The following is a 22221-nucleotide window of genomic DNA, read 5'->3' as shown; positions in this document are numbered from 1 at the left end:
TTTATTATACCTCAAACCTTGGAAATAGATAAAATCCGAAAATACACCATTAAAAACCTGTCAAGGTCATGTAGGAGTCAATGGCAGACGTCCCTTGAACCATTTGAAGATGTTAGCCAGCATGATGTTTTTTTCAGAGTGTTTTGTCCGAATACTCAAATGATTCGAGCGATTCAAGTTTATTTTCCCAAAATTAATTTGAGTTCTTGGGTTGCTGGACTCGAACTCATAGAATAAGGCTTTTGACATTTGAGTTTTTTTTTAAATAAGATACTATTCGCGTTTAGAGTTAATTCGAGGTAAAAAAGACTAACACACGACCTTTGATAAATAACCCCTATAGACCATAATTTTTTAACAGTTGTTATATTTTTAACAATGCATCTGTGAGTTTGTTTACCTAACATTTTTATGGCTACTACATTGCTTTCAGTCTGATGACACAAGACTATGCAGAAAAATGTAATCCATTTAAGATGTATCATGCTTGCAAAATCTGGGCGGCTAAATGAGATCCAACCAGATTGCTGAATTTGCAAATTGTAGAGGTGTTGCATAAAAAGCTACTGTAAATAACACAAACACCAGGAAAAAATAAGGAATGAAAACTGTCTCAGAATATCACTCTCTACATCATACCAAAAGTTAATATAAAGGTGAACAGCTCCTTTAAATATATACAGGGTACTTATGCCTTTAATGATAAAATAGGTAAATCCTTGATGGACCTAAAAATACTTGTCAATAATAAACTTAGCTGAAGCATTGAATGCTAGTCAACAACAGTAGATTTAAAGGTTAGGATTTACTTTATGATCTAGATGGGCATTTGCCTCTCTTCCATATTCGTGTGATGTTACTAGACCTTTAAATAAAGTTTGTGATTTGAAGAATGTTATCGATGTAAGCTGTTTAACTCATGTTTCCTGCTGTAAGAATAGGACGTATGTCATACAACACACTTTTTTTTACTGTTGTAGAGTTTCTCAGATTTTGTCGTTTGCTACCACTTTGTGCTCACAAGAATCATCTACCTTGGGTCTTCCTGATTTCCCTGCAGACAATTTGGAATCAGCAATAAGAATTTTGGTAAATGTCTGAATTTAATTTATTTTAGAAGATAAAACTGCACATTGAATATTGCCCATTGAATATCATTTAACATTTGAACAAACAGCCCATGCCTGAAAAATACATTTAAACCAATGCTATACAACTGTTAGCAAGAGAAGAGCAGATCTGGATGCTTAACAGACAAGTGATGCTGTGAATTTACTAGGATAACAAAACTAATAGTGTGTCATAATAGTGGACTCTATGGTATACCTTTATTATAAAGCTTTACCCTTTTCATGCTATCTGGCTTCAATTTTTTTCAAGGTGTTCTTCCAGAACACACACTCATCAAAATGAAACCCAGAAACGTATAGTCCATGTTGCTGACATTGTGGTAGTTTTGTGTCCGCTCCATAGATTATACGAGCCTTGTCATGTAAAGGGATAAATTGAGTAAGTGAACTGTGTACTGTGAAATATGAAACTTTTTTTCTGCTAGTTCCCATAAGGTTTTTGATAATTTTGAAACAAAAATAAATTAGTTATTCAATAATCTTTTTTGTTGTGATTCAGATTATACGCCAAGGTCAGTTTTTAAGAAAAAAATATTTGTAGAAACCTACTACTTTATTATATACAGGTATATGATTATGCTAAATGATCATTGTTTGTTTTATATAAAATTTTGTTCACATGCAGCAAAAAAACTAGTTTTTTTTTTTGATTTTTTTAAAATTATATTGTCACACTTTAAAATAAAATGTATACCTTTAGGATGCGTTCCCAATGGAGTCTTCTCAGCGTGTCATAGAAAGGCTTTATCCATACAATGTACTATTGGGTAAAGAAGGCAAAAGCTCAGTGGAGGGTGCACTGAAAGTAAGTGGATTTTTTTTTAAAAATTTTTTCCATTAAGAATACTGGTTTAAAATATTAGTGCTGCTGTGCTGGCTGGCCAAAGGTAAAGGACTCATGCAGGAAGTGTTTTCAGACTCTACTCTGCGCAGCTTTTTTGCTACTTGTCATCTGTCATGTTTAAAATGGAAATGCACTCACAAGGAGTAAGACTAGCGATACTTAGCTGTCTGCCAGGTAGCACAGTTAAGCTGCTGTTAAAAACATATTAGTACAGATGTTATGCTGATGTTCTGCTGTTGCTGCTTTCACAAAGCTACCACCTGTTTGTCATATCTTTTTGTACAATCTTAATAAGAATTTACCGGAACAAACATATAATATTAGCAGCATAAAACTGCTTATATAAAGAAAGCTAAAAAATGTTTTTAAATTCAAAGAGACTGCATTTAAAATGGATACATATGCTTAAAAGATTTGCACCTGCTGGAGAACCAAACAAATAAAAAACTCGGCTCTTTAAATTCCTAATGGAATAGGGGAAGAATTAAATATTAATTCAAAAACAACCAATACAAATAAGTAATTTCGAATGGCACTAGAATACAGCCACCCTTTTCTGGTTCACATTTGTACTGTTCCTCAAATATTCTTTCACTTCTATCCAACAATGAAACAAGTCAATATCATATGTGTTGGATGTGCACATAATCTTATATCTACATTGTTAGCTCCTTTGTCTTAGTCCAGTTGCTGCACAGGCAGACTGCATAATGGCAGAGATGTGATCACTATTTTTCCCACACAATATCTAATCTTCTTAAAAAGGCGTTGGCAGGCTGAGATTTCACTTCTTGTAATTGTAATCTATTAGCATTTCACAACCATCTGAAAGACATCTTCCCAAATGTGCCCTTAGAGAGCACAGTGGTGAGAAGTTTGGTCAATAATGGAACAAATTGGCCAATCATTTATCTTTGTGTATGTCCATCATTAAGCTGTACTTGCTTACGCTTTTCAGAGGTTTGAACTAATGGACTCAGGAAGATCATCGTTGCCTATGAGAATCGGGAAAGTGGACTCAATTACACAATTACACAATATTTCCAGCTCTCTAGCTGCTGTCAATATACACGTTGGAGATAGTACTGTGTGTATAAAGGTATTTTAATTTAGTCTTTTCTACACCAATACAAATATTTATGTTTAATATAAGTGATCATGATGCAAGGATCAGTAATACAGTGGAAATCACTGCAATTCGGTGTATTCGCATTAGCAACAATGAGGGTGAGCAATATCACAATCACTGTTTTTTAGTTTTACAGATGTAGTTTTTATTAGTATCAGGCATGGACATTAGAATGACACTATTAACTAACTAGTGTCTGAGTTTGTTTGGTCTATGTGGGTGTGGAAAGACATCTTCTGCTGCACTGCAGAATAAAGCAATCTTGGGCTCCCTGCCTGCTATCCATATACAATATGTTTCTTTGGTTTTAGTCCTATGGACTAAAACATATATGGGGCCTGCCTGATTGTCTGAAACACTTACTTAAGTGCTAGTCTTTTATATTATATTTAAAATTATAGGTCTAGGTTTAGTACATCCATATACACAGATTTATGTAGTTCCAATAAAAGCAACTGCATCAAAATAATTTTGAACAGAATACACTGCTTCTCCATAGGTACCAGCTGGAAGCAGGCCTTTGAATCTACATACAGAATCAACACAATTCATAAAAACTAACAGCCATGAACTGCTGCTGGCAGAAATGATGCAGTCTCACATGGTTAAGGATATGTGCCTCATTGGAGGAAAGGTAAACTTACATTTTAATGTTTTTCAAAGTATTTTAAAGGAACAGTTCAGTGTAAACATACAACATACAGATTATAGGCAGCGCAAAATAAAAACGTTTGTGATATAGTTAGCCAAAAATGTAATCTATAAAGGCTGCATTGAATGGATATATAACATAATAGTCAGTCAACGATTTGAATTGGGATCTCATGGGACAGAACTATTCAGTTTGTTCCTTAGCATGCAGGTCAGATTTAAACTAACTGAACATTTATGTCCCATATGACAACCTTTCAAGGAGGAGGAATGAAGAAATAGTGTTCTTTCTATTGTGCAAGACACCAATTTATCCCAGACTTTATAGATTACATTTTTGAACATTTTTGATTTTGCACAGCCTAGTTACCCAGTTTCATTTTTACACTGAACAGTTACATTAAACTAATAATGTACTGAATCCTAGTGTTTGTGCATTTTGATTTTGATTGAGCAATTTTTTTGATTGAGCAATTTTCTGCTGACTTTATTTTCTTAAGGATTAAGATCTGTCGTTGTGTTGATGCAAATTAAGTGGAGAGTACAGAAATTGCACACGAAAATATCTTCACTGGGCCTATGCAATATCTGCAGTTCAATGTTATACTTTGAACATCTCTGCTGTATTCAACATTATTGCATATTTTTTATGGAAAAATGTTGCACTCTCTCTATATAAACAAAAAAAAACTGACAATACATTTTTAAAGGGACAGTTCAGTAGAAATAATATGAGCATATATATATATATATATATATAGACAAATACAAGATTCCTCTACACTCAACCCATTATCAATATATTTAAGACAGAGACATTTTGTGCATACTGCTACTGAAAAATGCCTTACCCTTTAAACAAAACAGGGATTGTTTGTCCATATATTGCAATATATTTAAGCTGGCCAACTACGTCAAAGTCATCCCATATCTGGCCAGTCCTATGCTCAATTTTCATCTGATTCATTAAGAATTCTATGGTTTAATTATACATTTTATAAAAGGGAGGAATACATTTACCTGCAACTTACTAGCTGCTTTCAAAGTAAAACTCCCAAACTTGGTCACACCCTCATTGCACCCCCGCCTAATGATTTTAAAAACTAGTGGTGAGCACAACTTTCCCTTGTTTGCAATGTACAGAGATAGGCAATACAAGAACTTCATTCGAGTTATTAGCCTGTAATGAGCACAATATTGAAGGAAGAACAAACTGGCTAAATGCCAGGGCCAGAACTAGGCACATGCCTTTGGTGCACATATCTGTTTTGACTGCCTACCCCCAGTTTTGTTTTCTGCAACTCTGGCTTCCAGCTCATGAAGGACAAGCTTGGGGGTGATGATTGAGGTTGGGGGGCTTGCCTTGGGTCAGCACTGTATTTTACAGTAAATTGCATAGTAATCTATATAGTAATGATAGCCTTTTGCAGCCTTCCTTGCATAAGCACTAGCAGCATTCATAAATAAAACAGAATACAGTTTACTAATATACCACTGAAAAATTTCACAGGTATGGTACAAATCACATATTATTGTTATCACATGTTTATTAAAGGAAAAGTCAAGTCGCTTTGTCATTTGAGTATTACTGTGTAGCCTACCTTAGCCCAATGTGAAACGCAGTAGTTGCGCTTTGAAAAGCGCTCCAGTTTCCCTGCACCGTCGCATTGTATTCACCATTGTGCACTGATTAACCCGGCGGCCATCTTTTCCTATGTGCGCGCTTCCTTGTTCCAATGCGCATGCGCCAATTGCCCCATCCTCCTGACCTCTACACTGAGGTTTCTACACTGAGGTTTCACCGACGCTTAACAGAAGAATGTGCGCATGCGCTAGATTTTTTTGCTGAACTGCGCATGTGCGCATCGCCAAATTTCAGCGTGCATTCCTAAGGGAGGGGGGAGAGAGGCTACGAGTGCTGGAAACCAGACGGAAGAGTAGAACAACATTGCTGCTTCACGGATTCATTGTCAAGGACTTCAGTGGTCGGTATGTACACCATTTTAAAAGGCTTTTCGCTGGTAAAATTTATGTTAGAGGAGTTGACATGTCCTTTAAGCACCAACATATTCCACACAGCTATGAGTATATACATAAAAATACAAAATACAAATGCCAATAATTAATACAAGAGGTAAAGACTTCAGAGGGCCCTGCTCATGTTGGATTAAATATATTCCAAAAAATAAATTTCGTACAATATGCATTATTTAAGAACTTATTTTTCCATTTAGATTAAAAAAGATTCCTTTAAAAAAACATGTTTTTCTCTATTTTAAGGGATGTGGTAAATCTGTGATTGCTAAAGAGTTTGCTGGAATGCTGGGCTATGAAGTAGAACCTGTCATGCTGTACCAGGTAAACTTCACTACACTTATAAAAAAAGCAGTGTATTAGAATATGTCAGTGCTCAAATCACCTCTTCTTTTTCTGTATGGTAAAATAATTAATTTATGTGAATATGGATTCAAGTTTTATTGTGCAGATAAAAAATAAATATTGTAACATCTTAGAGGAGCCAGTTGGAGTACCCAACATGACCCTGTCTGATGCAAATGATTCCATTTTAAGGCTAGCTACATCTGCAGACATAGCAAGCAATGAGATGTTTGCATTTAAAATGGTGACCAATAAATGCTTCCTGCTGATTAGTTGCTATGGGTTACTGCATCTGGGAAAATGCAGTGCCTTTTATTACATGACCCCAATTGCAGTGCCTTTTATTACATGACCCTTTAATTTTTTATTATTAATAATAGATGATATCATAGAGCTTGTCCAACTGTTTAAAACTTTGATGTATGTTGCTTCTTGCAAACATTATTCCATGTTAGATCTCATCTGAAGCAAAACAGACTTTGGCAATGTTCTTTTGCAGTCCTATGGAAAACACATTTTTGCAAAAATTGGTGTGAAATGGTACTACCCCAAGTGGTCTATAAATGTTATTCACTCGCTCACTCTCCAACTAAGAAATTGCCCAAAATAGAAAACAAATCATGTATGTCAACTGCAAGGCTTTAAAATCATATCGTGGAACAAAAACATGTTATTGTTAAAGGGATACTGTCATGGGAAAAAATTTTTTTTCAAAATGAATCCGTTAATAGTGCTGCTCCAGCAGAATTCTGCACTGAAATCCATTTCTCAAAAGAGCAAACAGATTTTTTTATATTCAAAAATCTGACATGGGGCTAGACATTTTGTCAGTTTCCCAGCTGCCCCAAGTCATGGGCAGCTGGGAAATTGACAAAATGTCTAGCCCCATGTCAGATTTCAAAATTGAATATAAAAAAATCTGTTTGCTCTTTTGAGAAATGGATTGCAGTGCAGAATTCTGCTGGAGCAGCACTATTAACTGATTCATTTTGAAAAAAATTTTTTTTCCCATGACAGTATCCCTTTAATCCCTGCTTGCCCTCAGCAGAAGAGGGAAAGGTAGTGTGATTGACAAGCTTCTGCTTTATCACTACCCCCTTCATTGAGAACACTGGGTTTTGTTAGCCCTAGGTCATATTCTTTAACTGGTATGTAAGACTTGGCAGCACAAGTGACTTAACCCAACCAGGCTTGATTTCATAGACAGAATTAATTTGAAGTGGGAAAAGGTGCACAACTGACCAACACAGGCAATGGAGTTGCAATATGGAATATTGGAATATAGGATTTAATTTGAAATATACATAAAGAAACAGTAAGCACAGAGCTTAATTCCTTTTCTTCCGCTTAAGGAAAAAAAATCCAGGTGAATCTGTTGTTCAGCTAAACACCTGGAGCATGGGATGGCTTCTACTAACTTGCCATCTGTTTCTCATATCCTGTTATTGTAATGCAGTGTTGGGAAATACAACAAAAGGAAATGGATTTTTCTGTTTATGGTTCTTTTATGGAATTTTCTTTAAAAACATAGAGGTGTTTGTTTATTTTGTCCATTTCAAAAGAAGCCAAAAAGTATGCTGAATTGACAGTTTATCTTCATTTTGTTTATTAATCTCTGAGGACTTTTCCCCCCGACTGTTGTGAAAACATGCAGTAACCTTAATCAATGTAAATTTAAATGTAAACATAAGATGGAATCAAATATAAATGTCAAAATAGTAAGTACATAAACACTTTATTAGTAAATTGCAGTAAACCAGATAAAAAATTCCCTAACTATTGTTAATGACCCCTTATGGTCATGAAGCAACCAAACATCCTGTTGCAGATATATAGTGAAACACTCTAACAGCCATCAATTTTATATTTACTGGTTAGCAATATTAAACAAAGTTTTCTTTAAAAAATATAGTTAATAGAGGCAGCAATTACCACAGTTTCCTAGGGGGGGTTCCTCCCCTGAGTTGCAAAGGGCAGTTTTTGTCTCTGTTTGATTGATGCACTAATGGTATAAGTTCAATCTATGTACACTGTTCTTATCCTGGTTGTTCTTTGGTAGTTAGTTTTGTACTTGGATTTTTCAAAACTTAACTCTTAGTAGAAAAGGAAATAAGATTTTAATTTTTCTCCAGTTCTTTCCAACACATGAAAGGATATGGAAAATTAGTATTAATTACTGTAGTTGTTGCTTTTTACTCAATTCAGTCTAATTCTTTCAAAACATATCTTTCTGAATAAGAGAGCATTTTCCAGGTAACAGTATAAATGTTTTCCCCTATTTGGGGATGACCTTTAATTATTCATTTAAAATCCCATTTTGCCTTCCTTTGATTCATAGCATTAAAGCATCTCAGCCTCTATTTTTACCTCATGGCACATTATAAAGCCTATTTAAAAGTAAATTGGTGGTTTAAAAACTTTCATGCTGAGATGTGACAATTTCTTTGTATTATTCGCTTTAATGGCTTGTTTTTCTCTGTTGCTAACAATTACTCAGTGATTCCCCTGCTATGCTAATGTTTGTGTTTTAAGAAAAATAAAAATGTTTGCATTTGTTTAAAGAACCAACTTCAGTATATAATGGTTTACGTTATACTGCTTATATTTATTTAAAAAAATATTCCAGATTGCACGTAGAAGATATACTTAATCTTTCTTGCTTGTTAGAATTTTAAGGCAGTTCCCTTCTTTAGCATGTCTGCGGTCTTCATGGGTATGATAAATTGTATGAAAATTTGGGATTCACCAAAGTCGGTTCGAGATTTGGCCGATTCTGAGCCTTTTTAAGCAGGTTTGGCTGAATTCAAGAGCCTGGCCAAACTAAGCCCGAACTCTATACAATGGTAAAAAGTTGCCACACATGCTGCATCTGCATTTCCTGGCTGGGTGCACACTGCAAAGTTCTGGTGTCACCAGGGGTTCAGATTTGGTTTTGAGTTCAGCCGAAGGATTTGGGTGGGGGGTTAGGCCGAAACCTCAAAAGCAGGGTTCGATGCAGCCCTAATTTAAATTACAGCAATATTTTCTTATCAAGCCATTAATCTTATGCATACTGTATGACTTGCCAAATGCAATGATAAGTTTGCCAAAATTGTGCTCCCTATGCAGCTACAGGTTATCAGTCCCAAAACCAATCAACTGCTGCAACAAGGTTTCTGATCATACAAGAGATCATTTTAAGAAGGTCATTTCTTAAAATGAATTTACTGTAAATGACTGAACTGGATGACCTAGACACTTGGGATTAGGTAATGAAACACACTTAGTTTGGCCATGTGCAGTAATCTATAGCAACCAGTTAGCAGGTAGGTACTGGCCACCTGTTCATAAGCAAACATTTTATTTGTTGCTATGGGTTACTCAAACTGAGCAAACATAGTGCCTTTTATATAGGGTGTAAGTGTGTGTACAGTTTACACACATGCTTACATCATGTACATTTATTTTGTTTTTGCTGTAGAGGTGACAACTTCATGCCAATAACCATTACTTATATATGCTCATTTGTATCACAGAACATGAAATTGTTGCATTACTTTAAAGACAAGGTAACCCATATTAGTGAAAGTCGTAGTACAACCTGAAATTGAACCACTCTTAAATCGAATACATTATATTTCCTCAAACATCTTCTTTGTACCTTATTATTCCAAATCAGCCATTCTTCCATTTAATTCCCTTCAGTGGCTTCCAATTTTCTCTTGCGTCATACTCAAATTACCAACACTCACATTCAATGCCCTTAACATTGAAGCCCCCTACATATATCTCCACTCTGCTCCCAAAATATACTACTTCAAACAACCTACACTTTGCTTCTGACCTTCTCATCTCTTCACTTCTTCTTATTCCCGACTGCAAGACTTCTCTTGAGATTCTGTCTCTGGAACTTCCTGCCACAAGCTACCATAGTCTCTCCCTCTTTCCAAACCTTCAAACAGTTCCACCTGTACAGGGAAGCATATTCAATTCTTCTAGATTGAGCACATTTTAACTTATTATAAATCACCACTATATCAATAAATAAAATGATGATGATGATGATATGGAAATTATTTCTTTTTTTATTGATAAATGCAGGACATGACAGCCAGGGATTTGCTACAACAAAGGTACACTCTTCCAAATGGTGACACTGCCTGGCGTCAGTCCCCACTTGTCTCTGCTGCTATTGAAGGCAAACTTGTTATTCTAGATGGTATCCATCGTGTGAATCCAGGAACCCTGTCCATACTGCAAAGGTTGGTACCTAATGGAAGAAAATGGATACAATTATGAATAATTGCATGTATATATGGCACATGATTTAGGAACAACAAGACAAAAGCAAAGTGGCAATTAGAAATTTAGTAACAGCTACATAATATTAATACAGTCTCTGCAAACACTCTAATTCCAAAGCTATTTGTGTGATGCCAAACATGGCCCTTTGCTTATAAAGCCCATGCTTTATAAATATATGAATAGTCCTATAATTAAATTGATAAAATATTTTGCATAGTGGACAGTTTGGAAAGTAGGCTTCGGTCTACAGTGGTCTGCTGTTCAGCTTGACTTTGTTTCTTTTCAACTGATTTGATTTTTTCACTTGTATTAACTTACCTTCCAGAGGCAGAACTGTTCCAAAGCTATCCATGTCTTCTTCCACAGTTGATTTCAGAATGGTCAGACACATTGTAGTTTTTTTTTTCTTTAGTTCATGAACGTTCTCACTTTTGATAGAGTCAAGTCCGCCAAAGTATGGTTAGTATAGTGTATTTAGTTTGAAACATCATGCTGTGAAACCCATCACCATATGTAACCATAAATATCATCTATTGAATGTTTGTATGGCAGCAGGTATCCTTGCCTTTGGGTTGCAGTAAAAATGTTCAGCTACATTTTGCAATTTTATAGAGGTTTTTCATTCTACAGATTATTTTCTCAAAAAGCTAGAAATTAGGCTGGATACTAAGCTTGTTCTAAGCTAAATCTTTCTGAACTTAGATCCCAGCTCCCAGTTTTACACTGTATGTAGTCATTAAATCCTTTGTAGGTTGCTCAGCTGGAATGCTCTGCTGGAATGGTAAGGCAAAAAGCCAGCCATGATAATAATGACACCCATCCTTTTGAAGACATCTGTTACTGAAAATGCATGCTGGGACAGCTATTTTAAATTAATATGTTGCATATCTTGGGACTGTAAACAAACTGTTTAGGACATGAATCTTGCAGACTAGTGATTTGGAGGTTGGAAAAGTCAGTGTGTAGACGGATGCATGTTGAGGATGCCAAAGAAAACTAGTTGTACAGACTGAATAGTACATTTAGAGTTAGACATTGATCATAATAGGTTATTTTAATATGTAGTTCATTATTTCTAAGGAAAAGAAAAAGATAGTAAGAGCCACCTTACTCTCAAATTAATTAACTAGCTTATTTAAATTATATAGTGAACCAATGAGTTAATAATTATAAGTGCTTATAAAGTGCTTGTGCTAATAAACAAGATTTGCTTAGTTTGATTAAAGCTTAAAATGAAGAGGAACCAGGACCAACATTCAAAGAAATTTGAGTAGGAAAAGGAAAATAGTGTAGAGGTGGAGAAGTCCCAAAGAAACTGCTGCCTGTTATTTTCTAAGCCCTGGGACCCCACACAGGGAGAAAGTAGTACACTGGGGACTGTGGTCTCGTATATTACGTGCCCTATCTCTTAAAGAGCTAAAATCTAAAAAAACACAAATCCACCAGTGCCATATGAACAACAGAGAATGAAGAAATTGAATGCGGTTCCCTGGCCCAGACTATGAGTACCCAAATTCAGTTAAAAAAGAGATTGTTTTTAAAAAAGGTTTTTTTTGATCGAAATGGTAGTTAGAAGCTAAGCAACCATAAAATAAAATAAGGTATTATAGTGAAGAGAGGCTCTGCCTACGCGTTTCGCTAAAAAGCTTTGTCAAGGCAAATGTTGTTCACTCCTACTTGCACGTTTTTAAGGACTTCCGTGTTTAGAGATCTCGCGAGAATTCGCGCAGCGTTATGACGTCTGTGCGTGTTTTCGCCTGCGTTAAGAAATCTCGCGTGAATATACGCAGCGTGTTTACGCCTGCGCAGCGTTATGACATCTATGCGTGTTTACGTCTGCGTCAATTGGCGTTCTCTCGTGTGTTTTGTGTTCTCACGAGATTTACACATTAACAAAGATTTGGAGGCGTGTCTCAGTCAACGCCCACACTAGATTGACACCCTATGTCCTCCACATTAACCCCATGTATTAGACTTCACCCAATTCAAGGTGAACATGAATTGGGTGAAGTCTAATACATGGGGTTAATGTGGAGGACATAGGGTGTCAATCTAGTGTGGGCGTTGACTGAGACACGCCTCCAAATCTTTGTTAATGTGTAAATCTCGTGAGAACACAAAACACACGAGAGAACGCCAATTGACGCAGACGTAAACACGCATAGACGTCATAACGCTGCGCAGGCGTAAACACGCTGCGTATATTCACGCGAGATTTCTTAACGCAGGCGAAAACACGCACAGACGTCATAACGCTGCGCGAATTCTCGCAAGATCTCTAAACACGGAAGTCCTTAAAAACGTGCAAGTAGGAGTGAACAACATTTGCCTTGACAAAGCTTTTTAGCGAAACGCGTTGGCAGAGCCTCTCTTCACTATAATACCTTATTTTATTTTATGGTTGCTTAGCTTCTAACTACCATTTCGATAAAAAAAAACCTTTTTTAAAAACAATCTCTTTTTTAACTGAATTTGGGTACTCATAGTCTGGACCAGGGAACCGCATTCAATTTCTTCATTCTCTGTTGTTCATATGGCACTGGTGGATTTGTGGTTTTTTAGATTTTAGCTCTTTAAGAGATAGGGCACGTAATATACGAGACCACAGTCCCCAGTGTACTATTTTCTCCCTGTGTGGGGTCCCAGGGCTTAGAAAATAACAGGCAGCAGTTTCTTTGGGACTTCTCCACCTCTACACTATTTTCCTTTTCCTACTCAAATTTCTTTGAATGTTGGTCCTGGTTCCTCTTTTTGTAAAACGAAATTTTTAACGAATTACCTTGTGATTTTATAATGCACTAGCACTTACATAAATTAATTATTTCGAACCACACTCAGTCGGCAACTGAGTAATGGTTAAGCACTAGCACTTTTTAATTTATTGGAATTCTGAATCTATTGCTTATAGATTAAGTACATAAATTAACAAATTGGCACTGGCCACTTTGTAATACACAGAAAAAGCAACCTTATGCTTCTCTGAACTTGTTGTTGTGTTATTCATTTTAAGCTTTAATCAAACTAAGCAAATCTTGTTTATTAGCACAAGCACTTTATAAGCACTTATAATTATTAACTCATTGGTTCACTATATAATTTAAATAAGCTAGTTAATTAATTTGAGAGTAAGGGGGCTCTTACTATCTTTTTCTTTTCCTTTGAATAATTGGCAACAGTAATTCACGCCTCCTTCCCTCCACAAGGTAACATTTAAACCTAAAGGACTGCCTTTCTTCCTTGTCATTTGTAGTTCATTATTTCTTTCACACTAGTATGCTGATTTCACCAAAATTACTGTTCCTATTACAAAGTTTGTTTGTATCAGCATTTGAATACATAGAATCTAAGGAAGGGAATTCTTTGAGAGGATCAATCTAGGTCTATAGCAAGGCTGTGGCTTGAACATAAAAAGGGTTACTCTCTTCTTTAGGGTGAAAGGGAGCATAGCCAGTGCCTGCTTCAACATGTCAGTGCTGCTTTTTGTTTTTTGCAAAATGGGCATAAAGACCCAGTACCTCTGTTCCTGATATTCTGGTTTCCAACTATGACCTGTTTTCTGTTTGGCTGGCCATTGTGTTATTTTTTTATTCCTTTGATCATAGACATCAGTGTCGGACTGGGACACCAGGGGCCCACCGAAAGACCATAGATCAGGGGCCCACTCTCAGTACTATTATTCTTCCTCTCCTCACTCAACCTCTATTCTCCTATTCTCTTTTCTTTACATATTATAATCTATTAATCCATCTATTTATCCTCTTTGTTCTCATAGAAATAGGGAATGGCCATGAAATAGGCCAAATGTTTAGAGGCAGAAGGGCCCACTGACACCTTTGCCCACCGGGAGTTTTCCTGGTATCCCGGTGGGCCAGTCCAACACTGATAGACATCTTGCCTCCTGGCTCGTTTCTGGTATTTTTGTCACTGTCCCAATCTATTCCCATGTTACTTAGTGGTCTTTAAGTTTTGCCTTCTTCTAGAGGTTTCTGAAACCTTTATGTGAAGATTTGTTGGGCACCAAGCAGAATGAGCTAAAGATTGGTCTTCTATTGTACTAAGTTCATGTGCTAATTTTCTTTCTGCAATTGTATGGGTTGTATGGTCCTAGGGTGATCAAGAGCTCCAAAGACAAAAATACAGTCTGGTGTTTGAACATAAGGTACTGTATGTCAAACATATTGGGCAATACATGAAAATCATTGAACAGGAACTAGTATTGCCATTGCTTTCTCCTTCTCCCTTCTCTATTCTTGGAGGGCTTGTAGTTATGCTTTCACCTAGGGAAACCACTTAAACCTGTAGCTAAATTCTTGTGCATTTGAATGCATAGATATAAAGTATTCAGCCTGCTTAATATAATATGCTGTATATCACTGGGTAAAAGCACTCCTCAAAAGATCACCTTTTTCTGTTGTAAGGCTGGCAGCCTACATATGTCCTTGTCTGCCATTAAAGGGACATTTTGCTGATAAAATATCACTTCTGAAAATAAAAACAATATTTTAACTAGCCTATTTTGCTACATAAAACAAATATATTAGCCTGTCTACAAATTGTCTTGGTTTCTTTGCAAATATAGTATGGCATCTACGAATGATTGAAAAAATGAATCATACTAATAATTATTGTGCCTGTGCAATAAAATCTGAGCCAATGTTTTATTGAACATATTAATCCATGTTATAAACCGTTACAGAGAATGTATTTCTCTTTCTTTTTTTTTTTTACTTTTCTTTAGTCGCCCTATCCATGTTGATCATCTCTATACAACTAAAGCTAAAGTTCTGCAATTTAAACATTATTAATTTCTCCTATTTCTGAAAAAATAACATGAATTTATTATGAGGTCTAATGAACCCCCTGCTGACTGCCATGTCAGAATTCTATGACCTTGATTAAAATGAAATTTTGATGTTTAAGTCCTTCATTATTGGTTACTATGTGCTATATGTAGTTTGTCTCTTACTGAATATTTTTAAACCTAAATCACAAAAGGACAAAAGAAAAAGGATGCCGATTACAGAATATATATCAAAAAAAGTGAAACACAATGGTGAGAATGAAGGGATTTTCATAGTTGTTGACACTTCTTTAGAACTGTGGCTATGCCATCTCCAGATGGTTGCAGCTATTGGGCTAGTAGGCTGATGTTACTATGAGGGAGCATGCAGCAGCCAGGCTTCCCATTTGGCTGCTATATCTAAAAATTGGAATATATTTTTATATTCTTGCTTGTAATAAGCTTATATTTTATAATAACATTTTAACATTTAAGATCTGTACTGATTGTAAATGCAGGCATACAGTAAATTGTTTGTATTTTTGCTGTTAAAGATAAGCCCTAGAGACCTAAGGATCCTGTAGCCTTTACAGCACCCACAGCTAATAGTATTTTTATTGTAAGCTCTTTTTGCAGGGTCCACTTTACCTCTTGTATTAGTTGTTGGTTGTATTTGTTTTATTTATATCCAACCTGTATGTTTATTATCTACAACTATATGCTCCATGGAACATGTCTGCTCCTTTTATTATTGTTAATAAAGGCTCCAAAATGTCTTCTTAATTGTACCAATGCCTCTGAGGGTAATTTAGATATGTAGGGGTTATTAAAGGAGAAGGAAAGGTTAAAACTAAGTAAGCCTTATCAGAAAGGTCCAGCTAAATATACCAGTAAACCCCCAAAGTAATGTTGCTCTGAGTCCCCTGTCAAAAGAAACACTGCATTTCTTTCCTTCTATTGTGTACACATGGGCTTCTGTATCAGACTTCCTGCCTTCAGCTTAAACCTCATTGCCCTGGGCAAAAGCATGCTCAGTTTGCTCCTCTTTCCCCAGCCCCCTCCCTTCTCTACTGTAATCTGACCCAGAGCAGGGAAAGACTCAGGCAGGAAGTGATGTCACACCATGTTAATACTGCAGCTCCTATCCCAAACAAACAGAGAGTTTCTAGAGCTTTTTACTCAGGTATAGTAAAACATTCTACAGAATAAATATAGCATTCTAGCTTGCACTATTGCAGCTAATCTATTGGCAATAAAATGCTTCAGTAGCTTTCCTTCTCCTTTAATAATAGACAGCCCTCAGTTTTCCATCTCTTATATCACTCAGCCAAGTATTTTTCTCTATAATGGCAGTTTATACTCAAAAATCTCACTAACCATACACATAAATTTAGCTGTCTATTGCTGTCTACATGTTGGCTTTTTCACACCCTAAACCCATCATAAATGACCAGCTTGGTCATTGTTGTCATTCCTTTGCTTGCTTAGATTTGTCCTTCTTCCATAGAATTACTCATTTTACTCTGAGAGACAGAATTAGACCTGCTAGTGTTTTTATTATTAGCCCTAATTTCATAACTGGGATACCCTTTCTTATTTTCCATCAGCCAGGACCACAAATAATAATAGACCAAATAAGGACATTATGTCACTTTTCAAACAAATGCCCAAATGTAACATGTTTTATTGATACATGATATTGCTTCATATGTTATCGTTAACACAGAAGTTTGTCTATTTATGTCTTATCAGGGTGTTTAGTTTTGGTTATAACGCATGTCTTAAATTAGGAAAAAGGATATGCACAAAGCGATTTTCAGTGGAGATAACAGTAGTTAATACTGTAATGGTTATCAGCTTTTTTTAAACTACCTTTTTTTACAGGCTAATTCATGACCGAGAGCTGACTCTCTATGATGGCACCAGGTTACTTAGAAAAGACAGATATCAATATTTAAAGGAGGAATTACAACTTTCTGATGAAAAACTACAGGAAAGGTAACAAAGTATTGTATTATCGACAATATCTTTTGGCTCCCAGCAGCATTTCATATTAGCACTAACTGATATGAAGTTCTGTGTATTGGCTGATTTACTAACATGCTTTATTCCATCAGTGACAACCAATCAGTAATTAGCTGTGTTCCTTTAAGTGTTCCTTAAAAAAATAAAAAAATGAAGACTTTTTGTATTATTTAAATGTTGGGCTCTTGGATTCTACTATATAGTGTTCCAGACTGGTGTCTGCCTACAATCGAATCTCTAAACCTCATTAACCACAATGGTGCACCATTTTATATGAACAGCTGAATTTCAGAAATCCATTGGGTTTAAGCAAATTCAAAACATTTACCTAGTGGGTTATCAAAAGTACCATCCGTTTACCCCCAAATCATATAGCTTCTCATGTGAACAATCAGATGGCAGCATAAGATAGTATTGTAGAACTACTCAGCAGCACAAAAGAGTAAAAAGCACATGTATCTAGGGGTTTTCAAAGGTGCCATTTGTACAGAGGCACTGGTTCTCTGGAATCTATGGAATATGTACCATATCACCTCAGCATTAATATTATGAAAGACCGATTGTGCGTGAGAAAACTAAAACAGATTGAGTTGGTAAAACGTTAACAGAAAGAGGTAAGCAAAATGAAAGCGAAAAATTACCAAATTTAGTATTGCATTTGCTTTCCATTTAATTTCTGTGATAAATGTTTTGCTGAAGACATATATTGAAAACACAACTTAATGTGCATTGTAGCCAATGTCTCTCTGTTAATCTTATTATTTATGGGCACAGTATGAAAGCTCAAATATGTATTTACATAATATTATTGCATACTAAGAGAGTTATTTATTAAAGGTCGAGTTGTTTTTACCCCTTTTCAAGGGTAGTTTTAAGACAAAACTCAAATTTTCTGGTTAAAAAAAATAAAAATTTTCCGGTTTATTTAAACAAAACAAAATTAAATTTTTTTGAGATTTATTATACCCTGTAGCTGGAAATAGTTAAAATCTAAAAATACTCCAGTTAAACGTGTCAAGGTTATATAGAAGTCAATGGCAGAGGTCCCATTTGAAGATGTTTGTAGCCTTCATGATGTTCGTGTTTTTATAGATGGGTTTCACTCGAAAATTCAATCAATTCGATCATTTAAGTTTTTCACCCTGAATTCACTTATTCAAGTTTTTGCCATTTGAGTTTTTTCATAAATCAGAAATGTACTGCGTAGAACTGATCTGTGTACATACTATCTAATGGAAACAATATTGCAGCACTCACCCATGTGTATAAAAATAAATATAGAGGCTAATTGTTATGTGAACATAATTAGTATAGATTCTATTTAAAAGCAAATGCATAAGACATAATTGCTATTTATAAATAGTATTTCTGTATGTTAATATTTAAGTGGTGAAGCAGCACTGGCAATCAGATATAAAATACATTAATTAAATTTTTCAGTATGCAAGCTTTAAGTATATTCACACATACATCTGTAATCTATTGGGTCCTATTAATAAAGCTGTGTAAATAAAACACCCTTGCCTTTCCTTTGCCCTTCCCATTCCCTTCACTCCCAAGTGAATGCACTAGTGTACTAGTGTTCCTGTTGGAGCCTTGGCTGCTGCCTTTTAACTACCTTATGTTGTGACAGCACTTGATTACATGACTAATAGATGGTCTCCCTCATAACCCAGACTCCCTCTTAAATCACACTACCACTTGGGCACTACTGCTCTAATGGCATGCATAGGTTTGTCCTTTTTCCAAATAATCTTGTTCCATAACTTTAATCTGTTGTAAGGAATGGCTTGTCAGAAATCCTCTTTTGGACTGCTATTTTTAGATAATTTATTCAGTGCCAAGATTTTGCTTGGCAGCTTTTTCTGTAATTTCTGTTGCAACATATGTTTTATGATAATACTGAAGTTCAAGAGAGCGTGTGTTGTTCCAGTTTACTGTTGCATAACCTAGAGTCAAAACTCAAGGTTCAATAAGGACATATCAATCCTTGTAAATGAACAAGCTGGAGTCTGGATAAAAGAAGGGATAACTGTAAAGGCCATCCTCTTGTAAATATTAAATTGAAATTCCTTAACAGCTGGAAATAGTTTTCTTCACTCTGTGAAGACTAGAAGAAGAGAAACATGCAGTAATTTTAATAACCTCCTATCAGCATGCACTTAGTCTGCTTTTTTTATGCGTAAACAGCAAGTAACTTGAAAGTTGAACACTCCTTTTAACCATAATTAACCGTATAATATCCAATGAAATAGAAATATTTTAATAAAAACATACTTTAAATATGAAAAACAGCACTGTATGTTTATTATTTTCTTTTCTATAGTGTATTAAACCATGAGGATATGGTACTCAGGGCATTTTCTCTACTGGTGTAGTTCAGTCTTGCATTCTGCTTCCCAGCAGTTCTCAGCTGGTGCTCTAGTACTGTATGTGTTTTTATGCAGGGAACTATCATTACCCGTATAAGCCGAGGAAACTAATATTACCTAGAAAAAAACTGGGAAACTGTATGGACTCAAGTATAAGCCTATACTATATACTTGCTATATAAGTGAAACAGAAAGTTATTAAAGATCGGTGCGTTCATGACTGAAAAAGTTAATTGCCGGTACCTAAATAAAAGATAACGAAATACAGTGTAGCGTGCTTCTTTCCAGTGGTTAATGAAACATTGGAAATGTATTAAACACATTAAAAAGCTCAGATGTATTTCCCCCTTCAACACAGCTCACCATTTCCGACTGCTTTTTAGTCTTCTGTGTCCCAGCATAGCTCTCCACTTCGTCGCGTTTCCAGCTCTCTCCTTCTGCAGCATGGGTCAGGTACTTCCACAGTAGAGCTCACTTCTGCCTGCACAATCACCTTTTTTCGGCCCCTCCTTCTCCAGTCTCACTGTGCAGAGCTGGCCACTTTTGCCTGCAGGGTCAAGTTTTCCTTCCCGGCACAGCTACTCGCCAAAATCTCCTTCTAACAGGATCTCAGGACAGGCATGCAGGGAGGATTCTGAAGTGTAAGGAGCCTTGAGTGCTGAAAAACTCGGCTTATACTCGAGTATATATACGGTAATAGTGTTGTTGGGCTACTCCTATTAAAGTTAATGGGAACAAGCACAAGCTGTTTCTTTTGCTTCCTCACTGAAGGGTAAAATGTCCCTGGTGCCATCATCCTTAAACATGTTTTTTTTTTTGGCTAACAAATTTAGTTATGATTTATTACTTATAATTAACATTGTTTTGTTTTTCTTCAGATCTATATTTCCCATCCACCCATCTTTCAGAATAATTGCTCTGGCAGAACCTCCTGTGTTCGGTGGTAACACTCAGCAGTGGTTGGGTCCTGAACTTCTGACCATGTTTCTTTTTCATGAAATCAAGCCCTTAACTAAAAAGGAGGAGATTGAAGTAATCAGAGGAATGGTGAGAAACACTTTGATTGTTTCCTGTCAAAAAACTTCAAGTTAAAATACAATTATAGTAATATATATTTATTTATATTAGGTGCCAGGTGTTCCAAAGGAGGCAGCCCATCAGCTGCTAACATTGACACACAGACTTCGTGACACAAAAGATCCTACAGTGAGTCTGAAAATTTTTTTGTGGTTAAAAACATTTTTTGGTAACATAGCCAATGACCTATTGAAAAATATGCTTGACAAAGGGTTCCGCACTTATCGTAAGCTTGGTTTATGATTGCCAGCCCAACTTATTGTGTGAGCAGAGAGAATTTTTACTTATTGACTGCCTTGGGTTTGTCCATAAAAATACTTGCTAAATAATAACCCTTATGATCTCTTGGGTTGCACTTGTAGCCTAAACTAAAGCTCCTCCCTGCCATTTGAAAGTATGATGGTTTCCCTGCAGAGCAGTTAGGGACTTTCTGAAGTTTCCTTCAGAGCAAGTTAAACGAAGAGGGAATTTCACTGCATACAGTTAGATTTATTATAGATTTATTATAAAAACAGTACACAATTTTAATTAAAGTATATTGGAGATGGATTTATTTTTCATTAAAGAAAGTAAAAATGGGATTTTATTTGTTTGCCTTAACACCCGTTTAACTGATAAATTTTGTAAAAAAAAAAAACATGTTTTCCCTTCACAAAATCCCTTTAATTCTGTGAATCACCACTAGGCAGTGCATTGTGATAAATAAAACATGCACCTCCATAGTATTGAGGAACTTATTAGCTGTACATTGTGGCAAAGTACAAAAACTATGCCTAAGGGTTTTCCATTATGTTGAGCTTCAGTCTTCCATGCGTTTGTAATGGAAGCTGAAGTTACTCACCTTCAAGATGGCCACGGCGTCCAAGATGGCGGCGTCCAAGATGGCGACTCCTTGCTTCCCCATGATGACGTCAGCTTCTCCTGGCCCGCTGATTGGTCGCCGGCGACGGAATGGTAGCCGGCGTCAGAACGTGCGTCAGCATCCTGACGCCAGCGTCTTGACGCCGGCGTCAGCGTCGTGACGTCAGTGCGCCCAAACTTTGGCGCCAATTCTGCCTATTTAAACCCCTTGGACATTACAGACCTTGCCCAAGTATAGGTTTATCTTCGTGAATTCCTGGGTGTGATATTATTGCCTGATTTCCTATGTACCTACCTTGCCTGTTATTCGGATTGACCCTTTGCTGCCTGGACTGAACCTTTTGCCTGAACCACGACTATTCTCTTGCCTGATCATTCTGTACTACGATCTCGGTGACTACCTGCCTCCTCCTTGGTCCGCACTCCTACTGAGCCCTCGGGCCCTTACATTATACTTGGGCCATGGACCCATCTGAGGAGGCCTCTGCTCAACCAGATTTCGGAAGAGCTTTTCGTGGGATAGCCTCACGCATGGAGGCCTATGAAGCTAGGCAGACTCATTTTGGCCAAGCCCTTGAGGCCATTCTGGAAAAATTGTCTGCTCTCTCTCGTACTGTTCAGGTTCCTGCCACTGCTTCGGCCACTATTCCAGTAGCACCGCTTCATGTCTCCGAACCTCGCATTCCTGC

The 22221-nt window shown here is 36.4% G+C and overlaps 1 protein-coding gene across 3 annotated transcripts in view; it reads left to right on the top strand.

Moving 5' to 3' along the window:
- vwa8.L (von Willebrand factor A domain containing 8 L homeolog) overlaps window positions 1-22221 on the top strand; it is a 159618-nt gene that overhangs the window by 29507 nt on the left and 107890 nt on the right. For all 3 annotated transcript variants that reach the window (XM_018244914.2, XM_018244913.2, NM_001089824.1), the window contains 9 exon segments: window positions 981-1089; window positions 1831-1935; window positions 2933-3073; window positions 3603-3737; window positions 6035-6112; window positions 10214-10374; window positions 17082-17195; window positions 20473-20641; window positions 20723-20800. In XM_018244914.2, the coding sequence (XP_018100403.1) occupies window positions 981-1089; window positions 1831-1935; window positions 2933-3073; window positions 3603-3737; window positions 6035-6112; window positions 10214-10374; window positions 17082-17195; window positions 20473-20641; window positions 20723-20800 (1090 nt within the window).

This window comes from Xenopus laevis, chromosome 2L (assembly GCF_017654675.1).
Source record: "Xenopus laevis strain J_2021 chromosome 2L, Xenopus_laevis_v10.1, whole genome shotgun sequence".
Classification (NCBI taxonomy): Eukaryota; Metazoa; Chordata; class Amphibia; order Anura; family Pipidae; genus Xenopus; species Xenopus laevis.
Note: the sequence above shows the minus strand (reverse complement) of the source record. Positions and strands in the feature narration are given on the sequence as shown.